Source organism: Vipera ursinii (assembly GCF_947247035.1).
Source record: "Vipera ursinii genome assembly, chromosome: 14".
Taxonomy (NCBI): Eukaryota; Metazoa; Chordata; class Lepidosauria; order Squamata; family Viperidae; genus Vipera; species Vipera ursinii.
In genome coordinates, this window is record NC_139527.1 from 1,339,295 (window position 1) to 1,364,885 (window position 25,591).

The 25,591-nt window shown below is 45.2% G+C and overlaps 4 protein-coding genes across 12 annotated transcripts in view; 3 read left to right on the forward strand and 1 right to left on the reverse strand.

Moving 5' to 3' along the window:
• Positions 1-896: 896 nt before the first annotated feature.
• Positions 897-12,995, forward strand: VPS33A (VPS33A core subunit of CORVET and HOPS complexes). Of its 3 annotated transcripts, none has more exons than XM_083373695.1 (15): positions 897-1,533; positions 2,285-2,350; positions 2,612-2,739; positions 3,210-3,399; positions 3,527-3,643; positions 4,265-4,439; positions 4,859-5,052; positions 5,936-6,062; positions 6,270-6,337; positions 6,813-6,950; positions 7,732-7,869; positions 7,977-8,145; positions 8,876-10,777; positions 11,310-11,477; positions 12,536-12,995. In XM_083373695.1, the coding sequence occupies exons 1-13, from the start codon at positions 1,432-1,434 to the stop codon at positions 9,067-9,069; spliced, it is 1,806 nt and encodes a 601-aa protein (XP_083229821.1). In that variant the 5' UTR covers positions 897-1,431; the 3' UTR covers positions 9,070-10,777; positions 11,310-11,477; positions 12,536-12,995. The 3 variants fall into 3 exon arrangements, with proteins under 3 accessions (XP_083229821.1, XP_083229822.1, XP_083229820.1); XM_083373696.1 differs by having other exon boundaries at positions 8,876-9,292; XM_083373694.1 differs by having other exon boundaries at positions 8,876-11,477.
• LOC310646894 (uncharacterized protein) lies at positions 12,550-12,995 on the forward strand (the record flags this gene model as incomplete). The annotated part of the gene is made up of 1 exon (XM_083373697.1): positions 12,550-12,995. The coding sequence occupies one exon, from the start codon at positions 12,550-12,552 to the stop codon at positions 12,718-12,720; it is 171 nt and encodes a 56-aa protein (XP_083229823.1). The 3' UTR covers positions 12,721-12,995.
• Positions 12,996-13,933: 938 nt separating this feature from the next.
• On the forward strand, positions 13,934-17,554 carry DIABLO (diablo IAP-binding mitochondrial protein). 2 transcript variants are annotated; one of them, XM_083373775.1, is made up of 6 exons: positions 13,934-14,524; positions 14,921-15,041; positions 15,567-15,698; positions 15,874-15,984; positions 16,193-16,289; positions 16,854-17,554. In XM_083373775.1, the coding sequence occupies exons 1-6, from the start codon at positions 14,475-14,477 to the stop codon at positions 17,066-17,068; spliced, it is 726 nt and encodes a 241-aa protein (XP_083229901.1). In that variant the 5' UTR covers positions 13,934-14,474; the 3' UTR covers positions 17,069-17,554. The 2 variants fall into 2 exon arrangements, with proteins under 2 accessions (XP_083229901.1, XP_083229900.1); XM_083373774.1 differs by having other exon boundaries at positions 13,934-15,041.
• MLXIP (MLX interacting protein) overlaps positions 17,358-25,591 on the reverse strand; it is a 31,259-nt gene continuing 23,025 nt past the window's right edge. For 2 of the 6 annotated variants that reach the window (XM_083373769.1, XM_083373773.1), the window contains 11 exons: positions 23,883-24,164; positions 23,483-23,593; positions 22,445-22,584; positions 21,597-21,835; positions 21,128-21,306; positions 20,869-20,992; positions 20,149-20,288; positions 19,648-19,779; positions 19,265-19,456; positions 18,809-18,905; positions 17,358-18,342 (listed from right to left, as the gene is read on the reverse strand). In XM_083373769.1, coding sequence (XP_083229895.1) covers positions 18,200-18,342; positions 18,809-18,905; positions 19,265-19,456; positions 19,648-19,779; positions 20,149-20,288; positions 20,869-20,992; positions 21,128-21,306; positions 21,597-21,835; positions 22,445-22,584; positions 23,483-23,593; positions 23,883-24,164 — 1,779 coding nt within the window. In that variant the 3' untranslated portion in view covers positions 17,358-18,199. Of the gene's footprint in view, positions 18,343-18,808; positions 18,906-19,264; positions 19,457-19,647; positions 19,780-20,148; positions 20,289-20,426; positions 20,520-20,868; positions 20,993-21,127; positions 21,307-21,596; positions 21,836-22,444; positions 22,585-23,482; positions 23,594-23,882; positions 24,165-25,591 lie in introns of those variants that run through there. The other 4 variants (XM_083373770.1, XR_014493794.1, XM_083373772.1 and 1 more) reach the window with 4 other exon arrangements.

The window sequence follows — 25,591 nt, forward strand, 5'->3', positions numbered from 1 at the left end:
GCAGGAGTCTTCTCCGGCACCAGAGTTCAAAGGCCTCAATTCTTTGGCGCTCAGCCTTTCTTATGGTCCAACTTTCACTGCCATACATTGCAACTGGGAAGACCATAGCCTTGTCTATACGCACTTTTGTTGACAGGGTGACGTCTCTGCTTTTTAGTGTGCTGTCTAGATTTGCCATGGCTTTCCTCCCCAGGAGCAAGCGTCTTTTAATTTCTTGGCTGCAGTCCCCGTCTGCGGTGATCTTGGAGCCCAGGAAAATAAAATCTGTCACTACCTCCATTTCTTCCCCATCTATTTGCCAGGAATTGAGAGGGCCGGATGCCATGATCTTAATTTTCTTGGTTTTCTCACTGATATGCAACACTAATAAAACACATTATTCATACAAACACAAATGTAAATTTAAATAAAACATCAGTATATGGATAGAAAAAGATGAAAAGGATAGATAAAAAGAAAAAGACACAGATAGATAGATAGATAGATAGATAGATAGATAGATGATAGATAGATAGATAGATAGACAGAGACAGACAGACAGATGATAGATAGATAGATAGATAGAGACAGACAGACAGACAGACAGACAGACAGACAGATGATAGATAGATAGAGACAGACAGACAGAGACAGACAGATGATAGATAGATAGACAGACAGACAGACAGATGATAGATAGAGACAGACAGACAGATGATAGATAGATAGATAGATAGATAGATAGATAGATAGATAGATAGATAGATAGATAGATAGACAGACAGACAGACAGACAGAGACAGACAGATGATAGATAGATAGATAGATAGATAGATAGATAGATAGATAGATAGATAGATAGATAGATGATAGATAGATAGATAGATAGATAGATAGATAGATGATAGATAGATATGTTTATGGAGATTCTCTGTCATCCAGGTCATGGTTGTCCCAAAGGTGCTTTTTCAAGAGGCAACTGGACTTTCTTTGTTTTTCCTTGAAGACGTTTCGCTTCTCTTCCAAGAAGCTCCTTCAGCTCTGACTGGATGGTGGGGAATGGCAGGATCCACCATGCAGTCAGAGCTGAAGAAGCTTCTTGGAAGAGAAGCGAAACGTCTTCAAAGAAAAACAAAGTCCGGTTGCTTCCTGAAAACATAGGAATAGGGGACACAGAGGAAGGAAGGAAGGAAGGAAAGAGAAAGAAAGAAAAAAGAAGAAGTACATAGTCAATACACTAGACACGATAAAATATTCTTAACACGGGACCACAGAATTGCAACAGGATAGATACTATAATTCAGGAGCCCAGAAATCGCGGGGCGAGCCTCACCTGGACGTCCAGGTGAGCGTCTGAACCGGAGGGGGCGTGGCGGCGGCGAGGGCCCGCCTCCTCCTCCTCCTCCTCGGCCGCCTCACGTGACCGGCGTGGGCGTGGCCAGCGCAGCGGCAATGGCGGCGCACCTCAGCTCGGGCCGCGTCCCGCTGACGGCGCTCAGGGAAGCCGGGCGCCGCGAGCTGCGCGCCTTCCTCGACAAATGCGCCGGATCCAAAGTAGGCGCGGGCCCGCCGGAGGCCCATCCTCCACCGCCGGCCGGGGCGGATGGGTCCTCCCCTCCCTAACCCTGATCCTATTTTTAAATATTCTCCTCCTCCTTCTCAGGTGTCATTGGTGGATATTTCTTATGCATTGATGCCCTTCTGCACTGATATTTTTAATTATCGTTATTTACTATGCACTGATATCCTTTCCCATCGATACGTACTCTGCATTGATAGTCTCAAGTATTGTTCTCATCCTTTGTTATTCATTGATATTATTGTGCGGTATATATTTATTGCCTATCGGTATTTTTAATTTATCATTGGTTCATCAGTGTTATGCACTGATACTGTGCACTGATACTTATTATGCATTGATACTTTAAAGTGTCATCATTTGTCATTTGTTGATATTAATCTACACTGATACTATTCGCTATTATAAATTATCATTTGTTATTCAGTGATATTATTATTCTGTTGCTCTGCATGTACACTGAGAGCTGCTGCACCAGAGACTTGTGCGTCTAATCACACTTTGCCAAATAAAGTATTCTATATTATTGTATTCTATAGTGCTGCTTGTTTATGTTTTTATGCATATTTTTATTGTTACTCATCAGTGTTCAGTTTTTATTATACATTGATATTCTTGTTATCAATATTTTGGATTCATTGTTGTTACTTATTGGTACTTATTATACATTGATACATTTATATGTCTTCCAAAGTGTTTCTCTTAAATCTGTTTTTTCCCCCTTAGGCTATTGTGTGGGATGAGTATCTTACTGGGCCCTTTGGATTGATTGCACAGTATTCTCTTCTGAAGGTAAGATATTGGCAAGAGCTAGAAATGTGATAAAGCACTAGCTCTTTCATTTTAAAAGCATGCATGCCTTGTTCTCTTCCTGTGGGGAGGGGGGGAAACACATTTGGCACATCTGGAGCGATACAGAGAGCGGTGAGCTTCTATTTCGAAAAAGACTTGCTATTACCTCTGTCAGCAAGCCGATCCTCAAACCCCTTCTCTTTCTCAAACATTCAAACAAAACTGAATATTTTCATCTTTGTTTTGATTGTTTCCTTCCAGGAACATGAGGTGGAGAAAATGTTCACCCTTAAAGGAGGTCTTCTTCCACCAGCTGATGTCAAGAACATTATTTTCTTTGTCAGGCCCAGACTGGAGCTCATGGACATCATTGCCGACAATATGCTTAGGTAATGTCTCTGGGGTTGGCTGTGGGCTTTCTCACGAGGACAAACTCTACTGTTTATGTTGGCAGGGGAAGGTCAGAATATATGGCTTTTTCCCCCAGTTAATGCTTATTCATTTTTTAATCAGCTTTTAGGTCTGTACACTGTCCAGAGCCAGTTTTGAATCGGGGGTCCTTATTAATCTAAATCAGGGGTGTCCAATCTTGGCAACTTCAGGATTTGTAGACTTCAAGCCCCAGAATTCCCCAGCCAGCCATGACTCATGAATTCTAGGAGTAGATAGATGTCCACAAGTCATAAAGTTGCCAAGGTTGGACGCTCCTGATTTAGTGATAACTTAATATTTAATAAATTAACAGAGTGCTCTATATACATTGAATGAATGAATGAATGAATGATTGATGATCATTTGAACTGGTCCAGAGACTATTAAAATTCAGCTGGGTTAATTGGATAAACTTCTCCTTTTCCAGCGAAGATAAAATCCGCTGTCCGCAGCGCGATTTCCACATCTTGTTTGTGCCGCGTCGCAGTTTGTTATGCGAGCAGCGCCTCAAAGAACTGGACGTGTTGCACTCTTTTGTTCACCGAGAGGAATACAGCCTGGACCTCATTCCCTTTGATGGAGACCTTTTGTCCATGGAGTCAGAAAACGCCTTTAAGGTCAGAAGCTGCAGAGGGCTAAGGAGGCCACTCCCGAGACGGGAACCTGGGGCTCTCCGGGCCTCGTTTCCAATTGCAGGAAATGCTGGCTTCCTGGAAAATTGAGAGTGACTTTCCTTTCTCATAGGAGTGTTACTTAGAAAATGATCAAACCAGCCTCTACCATGCGGCAAAAGGACTCGTGACGCTCCAGGCTCTCTACGGAACCATCCCACTCATCTTTGGAAAAGGGGAGTGTGCCAGGGTAAAAATAAGCTGGAAAGTCTTTCCTAATGTGTAGCTCAGTTGAACTTCCTGCCAGCCTCTTTTGCAATGAGGGCCCCTTTGTCTAGATCATTTAAACTAGCAGTGTCCAACCATGGTAACTTTTAAGACTGGTGGACTTCAACTCCCAGAATTCCCCAGCCACATGTGTGTCTCCGCTGTTGTTCTCAGGAGGGACAAAAGAATACTTTATCCCTCTTCTCTATAGATTCCATCCATGTTGTGACCAACCCAGTGCACAAATTTTGGCTGGCTGGGAAATCCTGGTAGTTGAAGTCCAGAAGTCAGTTCTCGAGGTTGGAAGCCTCCGATTTAGATGCTTAAACAGAGGCTGTGGAAGGTTTGTCGCTGACGAAAAGCAGCTCAACAGAAGGTCCTAACTGCAGAGGGTCAAAGCACAGGAACGGTAGAATGTCTGCCACGTAATTTGGGCAATGTCTGAAATAGGCAGAGATGGTGGAGAGCAGGATCTGCTTGGCTTGGATGTCTAGGAATTGAGAGCTGAGCCAGCAGAGCAGAGCGTGAGAAACGTACTTTTAAAGTCTCCTGGTCTTTGCGAGGTTAGCCTTGGCCGTAACCTGCTGGATTCTCTGGATTGCAGCATGTGGCAAACATGATGATTCGCATGAAGAGGGAGTTTTCGGGGATCCAGAACCCCATACTGCCCGTCTTCGACACCCTTCTGCTGCTTGACCGCAACGTGGATTTGATCTCTCCTCTGGCTACCCAGCTGACCTACGAGGGCCTGATTGATGAAATATACGGAATTCAGAACAGTAAGTAAGATCACGGACGAGAAGGTAGAAGCTCCGTCCGTTCCTCGCAGGGTTGTTCGGGGGGAAATTGGAGGAAGCAGGTTCCTCATTATCAAGTCATACACAGATAGAACTCGACTCACAACAGTTCATTTAGCGGCTGTTCAATGTTACAACAGCACTGAAAAAAGTGACTTAGGACCATTTTTCACAGGTATGACCTTTCCGGCCTCCTTGCTCAGCAACTGGTTCATATTTATGACTGTCGCAGTGTCCCAGGGTTCTGTGATCCCCTTTCTAAAATGGGGTAAAACTCAATATATGTCTCACTTAGCAACAGAAATCTTTGGTCATAAGTCAAGGAGTACCTGTATATCTTCAATGTGTCTCTCCTGGGGTTTCCTTTAAAACATCTGCCTCGTTTTTGTTTTTTTTTGCAGCGTACGTGAAGCTTCCCCCCGAAAAGTTTGCCCCCAAGAAGCAGGGCGAGGCTGCCAAGGAGCTCCCCACCGAGGCCAAGAAGCTGCAGCTGAACTCCGCGGAGGAGCTGTACGCAGAGATCCGCGACAAAAACTTCAACGCCGTGGGCAGCGTCTTGAGCAAGAAAGCCAAAATCATCTCGGCTGCTTTTGAGGTAATAAAGCATAACACCTGCCTCAGATGGTAAAACGGGGGGGGGGGGGGGGAGCTCACTGAACAACATAAATTGTGGTCGTAAGTCAAGGGCTACCCGTACTTCATCCACCTTCTCTTAGATTCCAACTATGTTGTCACTAACCCAGTACCCAAATTTTGTACGGCTGCCTTGAAAAAAGCTTCTCTCTAGAGCCAGGGGTTGTGTTCAGATCTGAGTCCTGTAATTGATACGATGGATATTCGTATTTTTGCACAGGAAGGAAGGAAAAGGGGATGGCGCATTGTCAGATCTAATAGGTGATAATGAAACAGGAGCTTACAAGTGGCAGAAGCAGCCTGTTAATGGCCAGCTTCATTATGGTCTCCGTGCCTGGGCTTGCCATTCGTATCGTTGTCACTTCCCTGCCCTTTTGCACTTGTCAGTGAGCGTGTGGGATTTGCATGGTTTTTTTCCCCACTCTTACTTTGCCCTGAAAAAAGATTAATTAATAGATCATTATAGTTCATGGTTATCCAGTCCTTAGAGTTATGCTCTCTGCTTTTCATTGCTATGGAGATAATTCCACTAATCCTGCTTTGGAAAAACCACCTGAGATTTGACAAATGATGACCTCTCAGATGGTTGGGGGGGGGGTTAGAAAGCTTCTGTGCAAAAGGGCAAATAATCCAAACAAGATTAATGGGGCTGCGAGGAAGGAGAGCTGGTTTAATAAAGTGATTAAGGCATGAAGCTGGAAAGTGGGAGACAGTGACTTCTAGTTCCACCTTAGCCTTTAAAAAACCAGCTGGGTGACCTCGGGCATTTTTACATCATTGTAAAAATGATAAAGGGGGGGATATAAATGAAATGAATGGCTCTGGACTCTGATTTACGTTCTTAGGAAAGGCACCACGCCAAAACGGTGGGGGAGATCAAGCAGTTTGTCTCGCAGCTGCCACACATGCAGGCTGCGAGAAGCTCTTTGGCCAACCACACCTCCATCGCTGAACTCATCAAAGACATCACCAGTGAGTAACTCAAGAGTATCTTTTGGGGGGACGGGCATAAGGGAGGGTAAGTGTCCCCTCTTGAATGAAGATAAAGACCGAACCAGTTTTAACCTTTTCCCTCAGTTTTGGCCGTTGGCCAGATCTCAGCAGTATCCCTGCTATTAAAATATCTCGGGATCCCGTTAAGTTCCTTCTTTGCAACTCGTTTCATTTTTGTATTGTAAGCCTCTGAAGACTTCTTCGATAATTTAACGGTGGAACAAGAATTTATGTCCGGCATAGATACCGATAAGGTAGGCCAATGTTTTCTCAAATAGCTGATGTGTTTTGCATAATCTGGTTTCTTGTGGAATTGAGGTGGGTGTACATCTGGCTACAGGCATTAATTGAAGAAAATAGTATCCATAACGTGGGGTTTAAATATCTTTGAAACCCAGATTGCTGTGACCAAACTAATCCCATAGCCAATGTTTCTCCACCTTAGCTACTAATGAACTCCCAGAATTCCCCAGCCAACATGGCTGGCTGGAGGATCCTGGGAGTTGAAGGCCACCTTTCTTGAAGTGGCCGAGGTTGAGAAACACTGCCCTTAGTGATCCCTAACAGGTGAATAAAAACCACAGAATAAAAGGTAGCCTTCATCAGATTGGTACAAGAGATTTTTGAAATCCAGGATGTTCAGCACGTTGTCATTTCTGCAAAGAAGGCAACCTCTATGCAAGCTCGTGATTTTGACTGAAAATTTAATTGATTTTTTTTTCTGCGCAGGTCAACAGTTACATAGAAGATTGTATTGCCCAAAAGTATCCCTTGATTAAGATACTGAGGCTCGTTTGCCTGCAGTCGGTGTGCAACAGTGGCTTAAAGCAGAAGGTGCTGGATCATTACAAGAGAGAAATCCTCCAGGTGAGGCTTTCCTACAGGCAAATATTGATACAGCTTGGGGAAGACCTTAAACGATTTGGAGAGTTTTGTAGAATGAAAAAACAGTCGCAGATAAGGAAAGGAAAAAAAATCAACCAGAAGATCAAGATATTTTATCCTGCCTTACGATTCATTTTGCTTGACTATGCAGTAGTCAGTCAGGCTTCCTTTTTTTTCTTATTTGAATAGTCGTTATAATTCCATATTTCCCCTGAAAATCGTTTGCAGACTAAAATGCAGACTAGAAACGGTGAGAGGTTTTTAATGTTAAAGCTGGACTTTCAAATCCTTGAAAAGAAAGCAAAAATGAATTCATAGATTTGAAAATCCTTTTTTCCCCCCTTTCCTTTCAACCTGGCAGGCAGATTTATTTATTTTTTATTTATTTATTTATTTTAATCCCATTTATATCCCGCCCTTCTCCGAAGACTCAGGGCAGCTTACAAGCTTAGCAGTAGCCTTCATTCTATGTATATGCCTGCTTATTAGGGCTTTCACACACCCCCAAGCGGCATTATTACAAAGTCAGCTTAATTGCCCCCAACAATCTGGGTCCTCATTTTACCTACCTCGGAAGGACGGAAGGCTGAGTCAACCTTGAGCCTGGTGGGACTCGAACCTGCGCTAATTGCAGGCAGCTGGTGTTACTTAAGGAGGCATCAGCCCACTGCTCCACCAAGGCTCTAATCTCAGTGGGTGAACTCACCACTTCGTAAATAATGTATAAAATGCTGACACTAAAAGGCCATGGTGCTTGTTACAGACTTACGGCTACGAACACATCCTGACTTTAAATAACCTAGAAAAGGCTGGGCTGTTGAAGCCTCAGGTGGGCAGCCGAAACAATTACCCAACTATACGGAAAACTCTGCGTTTATGGATGGACGACGTCAATGAACAGGCAAGCTCACCCCCGCCTCTTGCGGCTTTTAAGAGACGACTTGCAAAGTGGTCCTGAGTTAACCTGCTGTTCCTCTTCACTTCCGCCCCCTTCTTTGCTACCTGCAGAACCCGAACGATATCTCTTACGTCTACAGCGGTTACGCGCCTCTCAGTGTGCGCCTGGCACAGCTGCTTGCCCGGCCAGGTTGGCGAAGCATCGAGGAAGTCCTAAAGTTACTTCCTGGCCCACACTTTGAGGAGAGGCAACAGCTGCCAACCGGGCTTCAGAAGAAGCGTAAGTCTCCTTGGACATCCTGTTCAAGCCGGGATATGTATTTTAAGTGCTCCCAGTTGCCTCTTGCAGACTTGGGGGGTCCCAGTGTGGCCACACAAATGGGATGATAGGTAAACTCTGGGAGGCACCAGCTGTTTCCAAAATATTACAATACCCAAAGAATCTTGATTAGGTTTAATCACATTTAAATTCTGCATTGCACTTCGTACCTCCTGTGTGGCGGCATTACAAGGAATCCTTGACTTGCAACCATTTGTTTAGCGGCTGATCAAAGTTACAAGGACACTGAAAGAAAAAGTGAGTTACGACGTCCTCAGGCTTATGACTGTGGTTCTCAGGGTCGTGTGATCAAATTCGGTCGCTTGTCCTGTCTTTATGATGACCTTCCCAGCCACTTCCGACCAGCAAAGTCAGTGGGGGAAGCCATGCGGTTCACTGAACAGCCACGTGATTCGCTTAACAACTGGCAAATAAAGGTTGTAAAATGATACATGCCTCGCTCAGCAACTTAGCGACAGACATTCTAATCCCATTTCTGGTTGTAAGTTGAGGACTCCCTATATACACACACGTTTGTTCACACTCAAACGATAGCATAGTATACTTTTTCATTGTGACCGAACTGCCCTGAACTGCATCGCAAGAGGGTTGTTGAGTGGATGGGAATGAGCGGCAAAGCACAAAATAGGATTTTGAAGGCGGTTTTCAGCTTTTTCTCTCTCAATTCCAGGCCAGCAGGGAGAAAACCGTGTGACTCTCATATTCTTTCTGGGAGGCGTGACCTACGCCGAAATCGCAGCCCTCCGGTTCCTCTCTCAGATGGAGGACGGGGGCACCGAATACGTCATCGCCACCACCAAGCTGATCAACGGAACAAGCTGGGTCAAGTCACTGATGGAGAAGCTGGAGCCGCCGCCCTTCTAGGCGAAGCGGCAGGCGGAACAGGCCAAGCAGGACTCGGTCGACGTGCAGAGTACCTCAGGGGAAACCGAGGCCTTCGGAAGAGAGAAGAGGAAGTGGACTGAAATGCAGCGAGGAAGATGGCTTCTCAGCTGCTGTCTAACAAATACAGACCCAGGAGGGAAGCCCAGCCTGGCGATCTGCGTTTGCTTTGCTTCCGTGTGTCGTTCCTGGACGACTACTTATGGTTTCTAAATCCTACTTTTTTTAGTGTGTGTTGCACAGTCTTTCGGGACGTTTTTCCCTAATATTTCCTTCTCCTTCCCATTCTGTTCTTAGCTTGGTTTCCATCTTTCAGTCCACCGATATTCTTAATTTTTCTCCCCAGACAGTTAGTCATGCTGGTAGATTACACTCTAACCATGTTCCCTCTTGGGCTGCCATTCTTGAAAGCTTGAAAGTCTGTAAATCTGTAACAGATCTGCCACTTAGGTTACACAGCTCTACCCCGACCCTCCTATTTTGATGGAATTCGTTTCCTTGTTTCTCACAGTTTTCGATGGCAATCCTGGAAATATTGCTTTGCTGCCTATTTTGAAAAATCCTGCTCTCCTCCTCTCGTTAATATCTCTTTAAACGCTTACAGGTCCTCCATATTGAACAAACATTTTTGCACTGAACATTATTGCGAATAGTGGGAGAAGAACACGAGAGTTATTGTCTAATCAAACCTCATTCAGTTGCAAACAAAGAAGCATGTTTAAAAAGTACTGAAATATTACATTTGAAAACCGAGAAGATAAATGTTATAAAGAGGCAAACAGGCATTTTCCAGCTTGTGTGTGTGTGTGTGACTGCTTTACTGAACGCGCGCAGTTTCTACAATAGTGGCAGTAGACCCTTTCCTTTTCAATGTAAAAATATGATTCCCATTCAACATCGTTATTGCAATAGCTGTGTTACTCCCCATTCTCCAGAGTGCCACAGCCCCATGAATGCAAAACCTTAGAATCAGGAAACTTTCTTCATTTCTGGACAATGTTGACCGAGTCTCGGGGGAGATAATTATCCTCTTAACAACTTCCTGGGTAGTTTGATTTTGATCTACTTTTGATGGAGGCCTGGATGATCACAAGGCTAATAATTTGATAATAAGATCTCCTGATTAAATTTAGAGTCCATTTGTCAAGCAAGCCATAATGTCTAAGCCAAATGGGGGAGGGGGGGAGGAGGTAATTGAGACCTTTTAGGGTATAATAGCTAGGAAGAGTCAGGTAAACAGAAGGGGAAAATAAAACTTTAAATAGAGCAGTAACATGCTTTTCAAGTTAGAGATAAAGAGAGGCATAATGCAAGATTTCTGCTGCAAAACAGGTAAACGTAAAAAAAAATAAGTTATAAGCAGAAGTCGTCTTTTTTTTCCTAAAGTGCCAAACGGCCTGCGTGCCTTATGCCATTTTCCTGCCTTCCATTTCTCCCCCCGTGTTATTTTCAGCACCTCTGAATTTGGCTTTTTTTTTTTTACATTTTAAACGGAACCAACATAACATTTAATAATTTTTCATAGGATACTCAAGTAGCCGAGGGAGAAAATTGTCCCTAAGTAAGGGACATTGCAAAATGAAGGACTTGGCCACGTGGCCCTGACGGGACCAGCAGAGTTGCATTGTGGTCTCTTGTGGGGAATTAGAGCCCAGTGATTGTTGCTCTGCCCGCAGAGAAATACACTCAGGTACATAAGCAACTGGCTGAGCGAAACAGATCCAAGCACCAAATGGCTGCTTGTTGTCAGTTGAGAGATTTAAAGCAGATGTTGAATTTGAAAACGTGCTGTTTTCAGCTCTATCCATCTATGTTTAGCTGTCGTCGTACGTTCACTTTGTGTTGAACAACCACACATCTTTTAATAAGCATAACACATTTCTTCTAGTTAACGGCTGCAGCGTGGCACGTAAACCTGCCTCCATTTCATAGTAAAAATTACCATTGCAACACTGAGGAGAAAGTTACTCTCAATAATGGATCTTTACTTAGATTTATATTACCCAGTGGCTAGACATAAAAACCTACCCTGTACTATTTTGGAAAAGTAGAAAAGTCCAGTGGTATCTTAAAGGGTAAGAAATTTATTACACTGCAAGTACTGAAGAATCTCTTTAAAAACCACTTTCCTTATTACTTACTATTTTCATTTTTAAAAAGCCTCGGGATATGTGTTTTACTGTGCAGTGAAGAACAAAGGAGATCTGTGTATCCCATTGCAGAATTACCCTCTGGCCACACCTATTAGTGTTTCACTCGTCCGGCGTATATATAGAGAGAGCCTCGCTGTGCTGCCTCTTCAGATGAAGAGAAGGTCCAGCCACGTCCAGAAGCCGCTCACTCAAGATACAGCCACAAAAAGGATCCTCAAACCTCGTCCTTCAGAAAAGGTGAGGAACTGATCCGCATTGAAGTATTAATTAACTTTTATTAATTAACTTTTATTTATAGAAGAGGTGTCGTGGTTTAATTATAAGAACTATAATCTTATGCAAGATAATGTTCTCATCCAAACGTGCATTGCTGCTGAAAATCATACGTCTGGGGATTTTAAGGAAATTCTCTGAAAGTTTTTTTAAAAGAAAATACATTGCAGGTCCTTGGTTTGCTGGCTGTCTAATTTGTATGTTGATGGGAAGAAAAATAATCTCAATTAGTAGTATGCGGATCTCGGCTTGTTTTTTTCCACCTTTGGGACTAAAGTGAGAGTAATTATTAGCTGCCCTGTTAGTACATTTCTCTTAGTAAAAGGAAAATTTAGTATAATTAACACGCTCAAAGCAAAATATCTCAAATCGTAAAGATACGGCAGCATCTATTAGATCCCCAACCACACGTTTTTGAAAATGAACTTTTTATAAAATTTAGGCACTATCAAGTTATTACAGTGTTGCAGATCATTTTGATGGGGAGATTAATTTTAAATCTGCCCTCCCCTTATTTTACGTGGATGGAAAGATGCAGGCCAAACTATTTGTAGATAATCGCCAAACCAGAAACGTTGTTTTCCCGGCAGCCTGTCCATTAGATGCAATTATAACATTAAATATTAAAGTAGACTCCCTCTGGAAGAATTGACTGCTTTGATGACTGGATTTAGTTGGTACTAATGGACCATTAGTTATATATCTTGAGGTTCTGTGGGTGCACAACCCTGGAATCCTCTCGGGCCGGCCACTAGGATCAGCTTTCTTAAAAATTATGGTCAGATCTTGCAAAATTATCTTCCAGTCCAAAGACAGGGACCTCACTCCCAAACAGACACATATTTTAATCCTAGGCCAATTTACTCACCAACCAAAGACAGTGCCCAATAAAGCTTCTTTCTCACTAGTTCTGTCTAATATGCACTGCTTTAAATCCCTGCCGTAGATCACGAACCAGCTTCTATTTTGTGGCATCTTTAATTCTGAAGTTCTCTTTTCACCTCCTTCCCTTCCTCCTCCAGAGCCAGCTGTTCCCATGCAGTTTTCCCCACCAACTTTGAAATCCAGGATGGTGCAAGAATCCTTTACTCTTCATTTTCTGAAAGTGCTGAAGGAACTCCTGGCTTTTGTGCTGTTCAGTTACACCGTCTTGTTTGGAGCGCTGTTGTTGGCTGGATGGACGACTTACTTCCTTGTGCTGAAGTGACGACAGCTTGTTGCGGTTCTGGAGCCTGGAGACCTCAACTGGACCAAATACCCTTTTCTGTTCCAGCGTTTTTCCAGACTTAAATTTTGTTTCATGCTAATTCTGATGCTTTTTAAAGAACCACTTGGTTTCAATCTAAGGTTTCTTTTTTAAAATCTATTTATCAAGTATCAAAATCTCAGAGAGTGATTAATGCACTTTATCTCTCCAATTCATTTTTTATATGTATATATAATCTCGTGGGAATATCCATATTAAAAGCTGGATGAGGCTGAGCAAGTTGTAACATGCCTTTTATTTCCTGATATTGTTAAACACTTCAGTGTCAGCTTTTTTCCTCCCTTTGATTGAACTCTGAAATTAACTCCCAATCTGCACTTTTTGAATTTTTTTTAATGAGGTTTTTTATATTTCCGGCGTCAGACAGCTTCGTCTTCAAAAAAACAGGTCAATAAAATTACTTGCAGGCCTAGGACTGTCTATGTGAAGTGCTCAAAAATGTAAGCATAACAATTCACATTGCTACATCTTATAACGTGTAAACTTTTGAAAAAAAGGGAAACAGGAGATTTGAACATGTACACTGTCCTACATATTCTGAATGATTGATAAATGTTTAGGTAAAAGTTAAGTAACAACAAAGCTGCTTTTTATTGTTCTCCATTTCCTATTAATAAAATTTAACATATGCTTTAACTCCAACCCTTTATGTAAGTGACAAAAGTGTGCTGTACAAGTATGGGAAATTTGTCTGAAGCTCCTGAATACTTCAGTTTCTCTTCAAGGGAAATTAATTACCCAATAATTGAGTTATTGGTGGGATTCAGACTGAAAGATTTAGCAGAGGCTCCCACCCAGCTTGCTGACTTGATTAACATTAATGCCTGTTTTGTGCAAAGCAGCCTGCTTGAAGTGTGTGAATATGTGTACAATCATAGGATTCAGAAGCGTTTAATTCTGACCTCAATATTAAGTTAGCAATGATTAAAGTTAGTTTTTAATCAGCTACAAACATACACACTAATTAGACCTTGCCAGCCAATTAAAAATGTAATCAGGGAAATGCCCGGAACACCTTATATTGGGATGAAGAAATAATAAAAATTATGAAAGGGTAATTTTAAAATATTCTGAAAATTCACTTTTATTTATTTATTTATTTATTTATTTTTATTACATTTATATCCCGCCCTTCTCCGAAGACTCAGGGCGGCTTATGATGATGCTCACTGCTTAACTCCTTTGAAAAGTTCATCAGATGTTCGCAGACATCTAGGAAAATTTTATTTTAGCATTAGAGGAGCAAATTAGTAACATTAAAAGTATTGCGCAAAATTTATCAAGTGACAGGTAAAGGGGCGCGTGCGCCCTCTTCAATGAATTACATTATACTTAGGGCGCATGCGCGGATCCGCCCCCCTTTCTTCATTAGAAAGCCTTTTGGCAAAGAAGAATAACCGACTGTGGTCTGACGATCTAGGCCTCGCTGGCTCTATGGTGCAGACCTTTGCTTTCCATTGGAAGTTGAAGGAAACTCGTTCCATCCTAGAGTGGAACAGAAAAGAAACGGTGACATCACAATAAAGAGGGCGTGGGCAGAAAGAGAGGAGGAGCCAGGGAAGGAAAAGAAACCCGGGATGACGTAATTGCAGGCACGTGGAACAATCCAGGAAAGCTACAACAATCCGCTCTGGGCGTTGTAAAGAATACGTCATTTCCTGCGCGCCTTGTTGCCATTGAGAGGAAGAGCCAAGATGGCGTCGGCGAGGAGCCGTTGGCTGTGGCGCTGCTGCGCCTTTTTCGGGTATTCAGAACCGGCGGCTTCTGTTTTTTCCCTCCGCTTCCCGGAGCTCCTGGCCGGGGCTCGTCTTCCCTGGAAGATCCCGGCACCTTCCAGCTTCCCCGGGCTCTCCTTCCTCGGGCCCTTAAGGGCGCTGCTTACACCGGCGGACGAGCGGCCTCTGCGGGTTGGGGGTCCCGGGGCGCCTGGAACCTCACTTCCCATCATCCGCAGCCGTCCCTTGCCTGGGTCTCCTACTGTGCTGCTCTGCGGTTAGTCGGCGAGGCCCCCTGGCTTGGTGTCCACGAAATGCGGGTTGGCTGGTTTGGACATGCTGGATTCGGGCTGTGCGGCTTGGGTTTGTTCGTTATTGTTGTTTGGTTTGCTGCTCTTTTACTTGGGATGGGTGTCGTTTTCTAGACGGAACTTTCCGCTCTTCTCCAATGTGAGGACACAATGCGCTCCTGCACTGAGGGCACCCTGGAGGAAAATGGCCACGCTGGGGTTTGGAATGACCTTGGCTGCTATTCCCATTGCACAGGTAGTTTCCCAGAAATTCCCGTGTTGTTCTGATGCCAGGATGCGAGCTTCTCCTTAGTTTTAGTTTTGCTGTCGTCTTTAGGTGAATCTGCCACTATGTGCTAAGCCTCCGTTAGTTCCTTCCCATCTCCAACTTTTGACAGCTTTTGCAGGTGTTCAGAGCCCAGCAGCAATCAGTTTCTGCAATAGCCAAGTTGTTTTCAATAGTTTACCTGAAATTATGCCCTTAAAATGTATGTTAATCCGTCACTTAATCTTAGCCAAGAGGCGAAAAAGCAATCAGAACCCCCAGATTTATTGCCATTTCTTTTGCCAACGGTTGCTCCATTATTCCAGTAAAACCTTTCAATTTCTTGTGTTCTTATGTTTATGTTTACCAGTTGACTTGTAGGGACACAAGTTTCCAGTTGTATAACAGTTCCTAGCTTTTATTTTTCTTTTTAATGACAACACAGATTATTTCCTTCTCTCCCAGTTTTGAAAAGCCATTCTGTTTTTGAAGCAGCAACTAATGTTTGTCTTTCAGAAACACGATCCGGGTTCTCTAAGCAATGAAGCCTTGATCCGAAGAGCAGTCTCTTTAGTAACTGACAGCACCGGGACTCTCCTTTCTCAAACTACTTACGCACTAATTGATGCTCTAACAGAATATACAACGGTAAGACACATGCCTTCAGGATGCCACGTCTGGCAGTATGGTGCACATACAGCTCCATGTTAAGCTGTAGGATAGCTTGGTTCCAAGAAGTACCCTCAATTATCAAATATAAAGTAAAAAGTAAATGTTAAACTCCAGACAAGCACAACCTTAAAAAGGCTGGGTTTGTTTACAGGCAGTTTACACACTGGTGTCCCTGTACCAGAAATACACGCATCTCCTGGGGAAAATGAATTCCAAAGAAGAGGATGCGGTTTGGCAAGTGATCATCGGGGCCCGAGTGGAGGTGAGCAACTTGATCTTGGTGCCTTTTTGTCCTTCGGGGACTCAGGAGGTCTCCACCATCTTGACAGTGTTGTGTGTGGACCCAAGAGGGTCAGATCCTTAGTAATTTCTAGTGGGTGACCATAAATAAGGAACCTTGGGTGAGAGTGATCTGTAAGCTGTGCAAAAAATGTGCCAGATTTAATTGTTTTAATTCTGGCTTTGCTTAGATGACAACAAAACAGCAGGAATATCTCAAATTAGAATCCAGGTGGATGACGGCCCTGCGACTTTCAGAGATGGCCGCAGAAGCAGCATATCAGTCAGGTGAGAGATGGGCAAGCCTCTTCATCTTGACCCACCGCACTTTCATACTGTTGACAGAAACAAATAGCTTCTTCATTTTTCCACCTGTCGGAAAAATGTTTTAGCAAGAAATGTTATATTTCACTGAACAGTCTCTGAAAGGGTGGAACAGCGCTGAAGTTACTTAACTCTCTTCAGACCTTCTTCAGAATATGCCTTTAACTCTTCAGTACCTCCCAAATGCATAATAGGGACTCCACTTGACCTGGTGGTCTTGAGGAGGAACTCGTGCATGATATAAAGGGGTGTGTGCATTCATTATAAAATGTTTGACCAAGTAATGGAGAAACCAGGGCCTTTCTAGCTTTGCCAACAAGAAAATTACACCTTGTGGGTTAAATCCAGAGGTAGAGTCAGTGAGAGTTGTTAATCATGTTGGCTTTGGTTCAGTCTACCATGTCTGGATCCCAGTCCTAGTATGAGTTGGGGTTTTCCTTAATCTGAGTGGCCTTGAAAATGCACAAACTCTTTGCAGGCTTCCTCTGCAAAAAACAAAAGACATTTGAGTCTTCCTCCTCTTTTCAGGGGCTGACCAGGCCTCAGTGTCAACCCACAACCACATCCAGCTAGTGAAGACCCAAGTCCAAGAAGCGCGGCAGCTGTCCCAGAAAGCCGAAACCAAGCTGGCTGAGGCACAGACGGAGGAGCTCCTGAAGCTAAAGGAAGAGGAACCTTTGCTACCGACCTCCCAGCAGGCCGTCAGGGAAGAGGCAGAGGAAGCCTACCTCCGTGAAGATTGAGGATTGCTAGCATGGACACGATCCTACTTGGTGGGAAGGGATGGCACAGAAGTAGAGGAATAGGTGCCACTCCATCTCTCTGGCTTCCCCAGCCTGGTTAGCCCTCGGCTTTGAGCTGTGGGTGTTCTGTTGCCTCTGTGTTTAAATTCACAGCTATGCAAATGCGAAGTAATCTACAAAGGAGTGATTTTTCTGGGCTGATTTGAGATGATCCATTTTCTGCCAGAATCTATAGAGATAATCGCAGATTGTAATCACTAAGGGCTGTGTCTTGTGTTGCTGTTGTTGGTTTTGTTTTTTTTTAAAAGCGAAACGCACTGGTGGTGTGAAGGACAAATGCTCTGCCTGAAATTTCTAACATTAGTTGTGGAAAATTTTAACCAGTTTGGAGGCTAAATATCATTTTTGTGTTGTTGTTTTTCTACTGATGTACTTGGGATCATCTTCCCTGAACCAATTTTTAAAATAAAAGTCTGAGGAACACGACTCCTTTGTTGTTAACAGTGAGATGGAAACTGCGCTGGGAAAAACATCCGTTGTTATGGTTGAGGCGTTTGGCAGACCAAGCTTAGTTGCAGCCACAGAAAGTCATCTAGGACAAACCCCCTCTTTGAAGCAGCCACGTTCAGAACTCACACTGGGAGCTGTGTGAAACAGACAACATCTGGAGTGTCGTTAAGCAAATAAGACTCCTCTTAATTATTTTCAGTTTATTGACTTTGCTCCTGGTGCCAAGTTTTAGACCCACTTTAGCTAAGTTTGTGTGTAGCTAAAACCGATGCATTGCATCTGCTTTTAGTTTGATGATTCCGGCATAGGGTTATCATTTATGCCATGTCCTTGTGTAGTAGTCACACATAAATCTGGGTATTGATTGCAGCAACAGGAAAGTGTTAACTTGTAGGTTATTCCTCTTTGCTCTTATGCGGCATTTTCCAATCTTGCCAGCTGTAAGATGGGTAGATTTCAACTCCCAGAATTCCCCCAACCAGCAGAAATTCTGGTCTAAAGGAGGAGAAAAAGAAGTCTGGCCATATTCTATACATTGCATAAAGCGGCAAAGAGCCACATCGCTCAGGAAAGGACCAGCGTCATCTCTTAAAAGCCAAACTGGTCTTGCTCTCTGCAAACCTATTCTGAGGCTTCCTGCATTTTTAGGACAGGGGAAGCCGATTCCCACTTGATGTGTTGCATCTGAAACTCCACGGTCAAAGGCACGGGCTGGCTGAGTTGCGAATCGGGTCCCTCTGGAGAGTCCTTCTTCCGCCCCTTTCCTGCTCAGAGAGGAAAAAAAAATCAGAAATACATCACTCCATGAGTGGGCTTCAACTCCCAGAATTCCCCGGCCAGCCAGCATGCTTGGAGTTGGAGTCCAACCACCTTCAAGTGCTCAAGGTTGAGAAACGGTCAGTGCAGTACAGGAGCCCCCTCAAGCAACGGAGCTCAGGGCATTGTGGTTTGCCAATCGTTTCTCCCCCTTTTTTTAAAAAAAGTTCCTAGTCCATATGATGGCAGCAAAACCTTGCCACTGAGATCTTGTACACCACTGTGGGCTCAAGATGGAAGGATGGGTGTTAAATACAAAAATAAAGCCAACCACTTTTGAATACCCTTAACTTTTTAGTATTGGATGAGAGCCTTATGTTTGCAACCCAAGAAACTCGGAGAGTCGTCATTCAGACGGTTAAAATACACTCGCAGTAGCTGCAAACACTCCGGAAGGCCAGCTGTCTCGCTTACCTCTGGTAGGGGAGGGGGTCGGGGGTGCAGGTGTTTTTCGAACGCTGTCAGTCCCAGATTTGGCTTTGGAGTCTTTTTTGGCAGCCTTCTTACTCTCCTGCAAAGTAGAAGATAGATTTCTGCATTTCAACCAATGGCAGAAAACGTCCCTTGTTATTATATCATTTTTTTTTATTTACTACTTGTTATCGGATCTTGCTTTTATTTTTATTGAATATTGGTCTTTTCATTTTTATTTAATATAGTTCACCACCACTTGTCGAGATGAGCAACTATACACACGGATTAAATAAATATCTTTCCAGACATTCAGTGCAGCAGGATTTTATTTATTTATTTATTTAATCCCATTTATATCCCGCCCTTCTCCGAAGACTCAGGGCGGCTTACAATCTAAGAAGCACAAATCAATGTGCTTAGCACATTGAAAAGGGAACTTTGCTCCTCAGCTGGTACCTTGTCCTTGGGCGATGGCGGGGAGACGTTCCGCTCGGATATCTGTACCCCAAAATCGCAGGTGGTCTCCAGCAACGATGCCCCCGCTAGCAGCTTCTCTAAGCTGACGTGAAGGGAGCCCAGGGTCTTCACGGTGGGGGGGTCGCTTCGGAGCTCTGGCGAAGGGGGCTTCTTTCTCTTTTTGTTCCCACCCTAGTTGGGCACAGAAAGGAATCTGACTGCAGGGCTACGGCCACCATCTTGACTTTTTTGACCCCCATAAACACACCCTGGATGTGACGGCGTGGATCTGTTTTTCCCTCTGTCCTCCAACCCTGGAAGTTGCACAAAACACGATGTTTGGCTTCCCACAATTCTCGACGGGGCCTTGAATTCAGCCTTACCTTCCCAGTGTCTTTCTCCTTCTCTTTTCCTTTGTCTGCCTTTCCCGAGTCGGGTTTTCCCTTCTCCCCTTTCCCCTTTCCTTTCTTGCTTGTCTTTTCTTCAGGAGTGAGGACCACAGGCCAGGAGACAACCTGGAAAAGGTGTGTTTCATTGCTCTGGATGAAAGAGAAAGTTGGAGAGGACAGGGGAAGGGAAGGGAAGGGAAGGGAAGGGAAGGGAGGAAGGAAGGAAGGAAGGAAGGAAGGAAGGAAGGAAGGAAGGAAGGAAGGAAGGAAGGAAGGAAGGAAGGAAGGAAGGAAGGAAGGAAGGAAGGAAGCCTTGCAAAAATAGTCTTTATTGCAGACAAGGACAAAAACTTCGTCCAAGTTGGGAAAGCCAAGTTTAAAGAAAGACAAAGGATTGAGCTCTGCTGAATGGCATGATGTGCTTAAGAAAACACAGGCTGACACCAGTCCAAGGAGAAGTTTTTATGAACCAAAACTTAACAAAAAGAACTACACCTTTTCCTCAACAACGGAGACGGTGGTTCCAGCAAGAAGATAAGCCTTGAGAGCCACCAGATCCTGGGTGAGATGCTCTTTTCGGTAATCGCAGTCAATGGTCTCTGCCCAGCCCTTCTTGGCAGTCGAGTGCATATTTGCTACGTGGGCGAGAAAGGGGAACAAAATTTTTTTTTTTGCCATTTAACAAATTAAAGTTACCAACTTTCCATTCCGTCAACCATCGCTCGGACTTGGTTGCAGACACATTTTGGTAAAAGGGAGCTGAAGCCACAAACCAGGGATTCATCACCCTCATCATCATGGCCCAAATTTTTCAGTTACCCAGAAGTCCTCAACAGATGTTTTCCTCTGCAAAGGACAGGAACTGGCTATACATTATAGGAGTAAAAACACAGAAAGAAAACGGGGGAAATGTGAGCTTGCGCTGCGTTCCTGCAGCATGCTTTTTAAATTATTTTTAAACTAGTCCTTCTCACAACCACGCTGAGCTCGGTTGGCCCTAACTTTGCTTCATTCTCGCAGCCTGGCTTGCTGGCTAAACCTTGCTCATTTTGTGACAGTCAATATATCGCGCGTCTCCAGTGGCCTGGTTAAGCCTCGGCCCTGCAGCCACAGTGAGGATTCTCAAAAGCTGGGCGCCTTGCACCCCGAGCAGGGCAAGGAGCGGATCCTTCTTCCCTACCTGCTGTGTTTAATCGTAGGAAGAAACTTACGCACCTCCTGGCTCGGGCTGCAGGTCCAGCTTGGGCGAAGGCCGAGAAGACAGGGGCTCAATTGTTTCTCCATCCACCGTCGCTAAGGGTGAGCTCACCACGTCCCCTGCGGTCGATATTCCCCTGTGCTGGAGCGCAAACACACCTGCGATGGCCCCAAACACTTCATCCTGCTTTTGATCCCCAATTTGGGCTGTTTTTTTTTAATCAGGCACCCCGATATAATTTAGAAACAACAAATGACTAAAAAGCTCCACCCCTACCTTGCTGGCTGCCTTCTCCCCTTTTTTTTCACCCTTGGCAAATTCGTACGTCACGTAGTAGCTGTGAGTGATGATTGGGGAGTCAGGACTGCCCTCCAGTTCCTCTGGGATAAGCGGGTTGGGGAGACCTCGCATTTTGCCAATGCTGACTATCAGTTTGACATCCGACAGTAAGGCCTCTGGGGAAAAAAATCTGAATTTCTCCAAGCTCCAGACAGGAGACATCCTGTGAAGCTGTTTAGCAAACTGGGGAGCGAGACTGGAGTTGACCTGACAGTTGAGGGGCTGCCCCAAATAAGAGGGGGGGTCAACTTATTCTCCAAAGCACCCGAAGGTGGGACAAGAAGCAACGGATGGAAACTAATCAAGGAGAGAAGCAACCTGGAACTAAGGAGAAACTTCCTGACATGAGGACAATTAATCAGCGGGACAGAAGTTGCCTCCAGGTCAGGACAGGAGGAAGACTCACCTGGGAAGGAGGACAGGTTGAGGAAGCTGTGTCTCTCCTCTGGGGTGATGATGATGTCATCAAAGACAGAGATTTGGGACAGGCTGTCGATGATAAAACCTCGGTAACCCGGAAAGAGGGCCAAGGGGTTTCCCTGCAGGACGAGGATCCGGAGCTTTTTCAAGGTGGAGAGCACGGGGAGGAGGCTGAGCAGGTCGGTGAAGTTGTTGTAGCTCAAGTCCAGGGAGACGAGGTTGGGCCTAAGAGGGGGCAACATGTGCAGGCACAACAAAGCTCCCTAAGAAAGGGAATATTTGTAGCCCGGGGGTTGAAATGAAGGCTCCTGTGTGCTCTCCGACCTTTTTTGCAGACTTTTCATGACCCAGCTAAGTAACGTCACCCCTGCTGCGCTGATGACGTTACCTGGATGGGTAACGAGACGTCTGCAGGAAAACCGCCAAGCTCCCCATCCTGGAAAGAGAGGCTAGGCTAGGCTTAAAATTCTCCTTTGTTCTCGTCTCAAACCCTTTGAACATTCATCGCTTGGAGAAAACTACGAGGCCATTTTTCTGACCCTCCATTTCTGGAGCAAGGCAGGACAGCCGCGGCTTCCCTTCACCTCTGGACACCTGGAGGGGAATTTCGACCTGGGGGTGAGACACGGCTCATCTACCCATCGGCGTCTGAGAAGTTCCTTTGCTCCCTCCATCCTGTGTGAAGCCCCCTCCCCTGTTCTCCTTTCTCCAGGGCAACTAGGAGAAAGGAGAGCAGGGGAGGGGGCTTCACACAGGGGGGAACAGCCTTTTAAAAAAAAGGGGGGGGAATCTCTTGGCTGGACAGGTGACCCTGCCTGCAACCAGCTCCCTTACCAGAAAGCAGCTGTCAGATATTGTTCCTCTGAGGAACCGACCTGGCAGTTGTGGCTGAGACCCAGATGCTGCAGTCCAGCTGGGGGGGATGTGCACAGGTCCTTTAAACTCTGCACCTTGTTGCCACAAAGCTCCAGCACCTGAGGGAGGGAGGGAGGGAGGCATAGAACAGAGCTGGAAGGGACCCTGGAGGTCTTCTAGTCCAGCCCCCTGCCTGTCCAGTCTCTTCTTGAAAGCCTCCAGCGATGAAGCACCACAACTTCTGGAGGCAAGCAGTTCCACTGGTTAATTGTTCTCACTGTTAGGAGAACAAAAACACTGTTGGGCTTGATTTGCTGGCCATGAGTTGTACTTCAGCCGCAAGATAAGGCCGGTGGGTGAGGGATTCATGCCAGCCAGCGATAACAGCCATTTTATCTTCCTTCTTCAACCGACAGGAAAGCCGCTTCGCCACATGCCCAAATACGGTGAGGTGACAGAGCGATGGCCACAGGAGGGAGACTCCCAAGGGGCGTTTTGATCCTCTGGACTCCGTGAACACTTTCTTATCATTTTCCACGCATGAGAGAAAACTGATTTATCCTTGCAAGATCTTTCGAGGGGTTTTTACCTCTTTCCCTCGTGAGGATCTCGTCAGCCATCCAGGAATGAATCAGGCCCAATTCTCTTGAAGTCCAGGGCTGCCCCACTCACCCACCCAAGTTGGGATTTTCTAAAATTTATCTTTTTCACATGTCTCTCACCTTTAGTACACTTTTTGGATAAGATCCTTTTACGTCATGGGTTTTGTGCAGTTTTCTTCCCCTGTGTAAGAAGGGCCAGATTTGCACAACGAGTGCAAATAAGGAGTAGGATTTTATTTCTGATTTATTATTAAACTTACGTGCCTGCCCATCTCACTCTGCAAAGCCAATCTGGGGGGGGCTGTTAATCTGTTTATGATCTGATATAGGTCTCGCCCCTCTCTCCACTAGGAATCCAGTGTGCCCTACTTTATAAAAACACCACCGAGGGGGGGAAATTGTTCCTTTGATTTACCTTGAGGCCCGGAGGGAGATTGGCAGCCGGGATGGTGCTGATATAGTTTGCCGTTAAGATCAGCTCTTCCAAATTGGGGAAGTTTAACAAACCCCCATCGATTTCGGTCACCTGAAAAGGGAGTCAAGAGAATGTGCCTTGGGACACCCAGAGGTCATTCGGATTAATCCGTATCCATACAGACAACCCTCCAGACCAGCTTTCCAATTCGAGCTATGTGAGGTCAACGATCCTGGGCGACGAGATTGAATCTAAGCTAAATCTAACCAGCATTTCTCATTTGGCAGCCTGTACACCTAAGGAAGAAGACCCAGCCAGTGTTTGAACCTACTGGCACATTGGACCCATTTTACAGAGGGGGAATATTAATCCCAAAGGTTCGGGGGCCAGCAACACTCACCCCTTTGTTCACGATCCGCAGCGACCTGAAGTAGGAGCAGACGAAGCTGGTCCGGACGATCTGGGGGTGCTGCACGGCCAGCTCCCGCAGCTGCTGCTCGGGGGTGCTGCAGTGGGGGGGCAAGGTCCAGGGGGAGTCTGGGCAGCGTAGGAATTCTGTCAGGGCCTCCACCGTTTCTTCGTTGGGCGATAGGAAGCCATTGCGCCGAGGCAGAGTGGCCAGTCGGGGGGCAGGCAGGCCGTGGAGACGGGGGGACTGGCGAGGGGGGAAGCGGGATTTATTCTGTGTGGGGGCACAGAAGAGGGGAAACCATTGAAGGACAGAGCATGGAGGATGCCCAGAGTTGCTGCAGATAGTGGGCATCTCCCCCCAGGGTGCTAAGCCCTAAGAGGGTCTCTCTTTGGAGTGGGCCTGGCTAAGCATGGTTTGGGCAATAAGCCACAATGCCTGAAGCCTCGGAGGGCTTGGCTGTGGATGATGGGCAGTGAGACCTCCAATGCGGAGACTTCTTTATAGAATTCTTTATTGGCCAAGTGTGATGGGACACATAAGGAATTTGTCTCCGGTGCAGAAACTCTCTTGTGTACACACAAGCAACAAGTGATAAACCATGATCACAATCATAAAAAAAACCCACCACCATAAAACACTCAGTGATAGTCATGGGATATTAAGTAACCAATCAACATAAATCACAAGATACAAACAACAAAGTGAAGGGTTATAAAAAGCTAAGGAAAAAGTAATAGGGAAAAGGGAGAAGGATAGTAGCTAATAGCCCCCCCCAGTCCCTGCCCTAGCTAGCTTTCTCCCTGGGGGAGGCCCAGATGGCTGCCCCCCCCTTACCCAGCTCCCCACCCCGCAAGGAAACTGGTCCAGGCACAGCTGGCGAAGGTGATCCCAGAAAGCGGCCGAAGCACTCAGGCCTTCCATGGCATGGCGGCTGCAGCAGGACCAGGCCACAACTTCCGTTGCTAGGATACAGGATCTGGTTGCTAGGGGTGCCCACCGACGCCAGGGGAGGGAGATACTGCTGGCTCTCAAAGGGGGCGGGGCCTCCTCCGTGTTAGCCTGCAGGTGGTTTTAAACACCCACAATAGGTACCAACGTTAACTCCAACTGATAAGATTTTGTTTTAATTTTGATTTTAATAAAATTATTTTGTCGTGTTCTTTCTGTTTCAAACCCTTCTGGAAACGACCCAAGCGGTGGAAGGAATCTGACTGATATAACACAATGTCCTTCTCGGCAATCAGCTCTCCCTCTCTAGATGCAAGGAGGACCAAAAAAAAAATACCTTGAAAAATAAAATTTTGGGGTTTGGAGGCAGAGCAATTAAGCTTAAATAATAATAAAGTTAAATATTTAAGTTTCTCTTCATTAAGTTTCTCTTCATTTCTCTGCCTCAAAACTCCAGGGCTCTAGAGCTTTTTTTTAAATCTTATGAGCGCATACAGCAGAGGGAGGCAAAAGAGGACAGGGGCTGCAGCCCCATCAAGCAACGAAGAGACATCAAATCAAATCATGGTTAGAGATCTAAACACAGTACAGGTAGCCCTCTACAGACGACCAAAATCGAGCCCAGAACTTCTGTTGCTAAGTGAGAAATTGGTTGAATCTTGCCCCATTTTATGACCTTCCTTGCTGCAATTGTTCAGTGAATCACTGCAGTTGTTAAGTTAGTCAACTGTTGTTAAGCGAATCTGGCT

What these genes read in the sequence shown, in the direction of transcription:
- VPS33A (XM_083373694.1), top strand. Translation starts at nt 1,432, where the DNA reads ATGGCGGCGCACCTCAGCTCGGGCCGCGTCCCGCTGACGGCGCTCAGG. An exon ending in ACAAATGCGCCGGATCCAAA is followed by an intron (nt 1,534 to 2,284) that starts GTAGGCGCGGGC and finishes TTTCCCCCTTAG; the next exon opens with GCTATTGTGTGGGATGAGTA. An exon ending in ACAAGAGAGAAATCCTCCAG is followed by an intron (nt 6,951 to 7,731) that starts GTGAGGCTTTCC and finishes TGCTTGTTACAG; the next exon opens with ACTTACGGCTACGAACACAT.
- DIABLO (XM_083373774.1), top strand. Translation starts at nt 14,832, where the DNA reads ATGCTGGATTCGGGCTGTGCGGCTTGGGTTTGTTCGTTATTGTTGTTT. An exon ending in TCATCGGGGCCCGAGTGGAG is followed by an intron (nt 15,985 to 16,192) that starts GTGAGCAACTTG and finishes GGCTTTGCTTAG; the next exon opens with ATGACAACAAAACAGCAGGA. An exon ending in AGAAGCAGCATATCAGTCAG is followed by an intron (nt 16,290 to 16,853) that starts GTGAGAGATGGG and finishes TCCTCTTTTCAG; the next exon opens with GGGCTGACCAGGCCTCAGTG.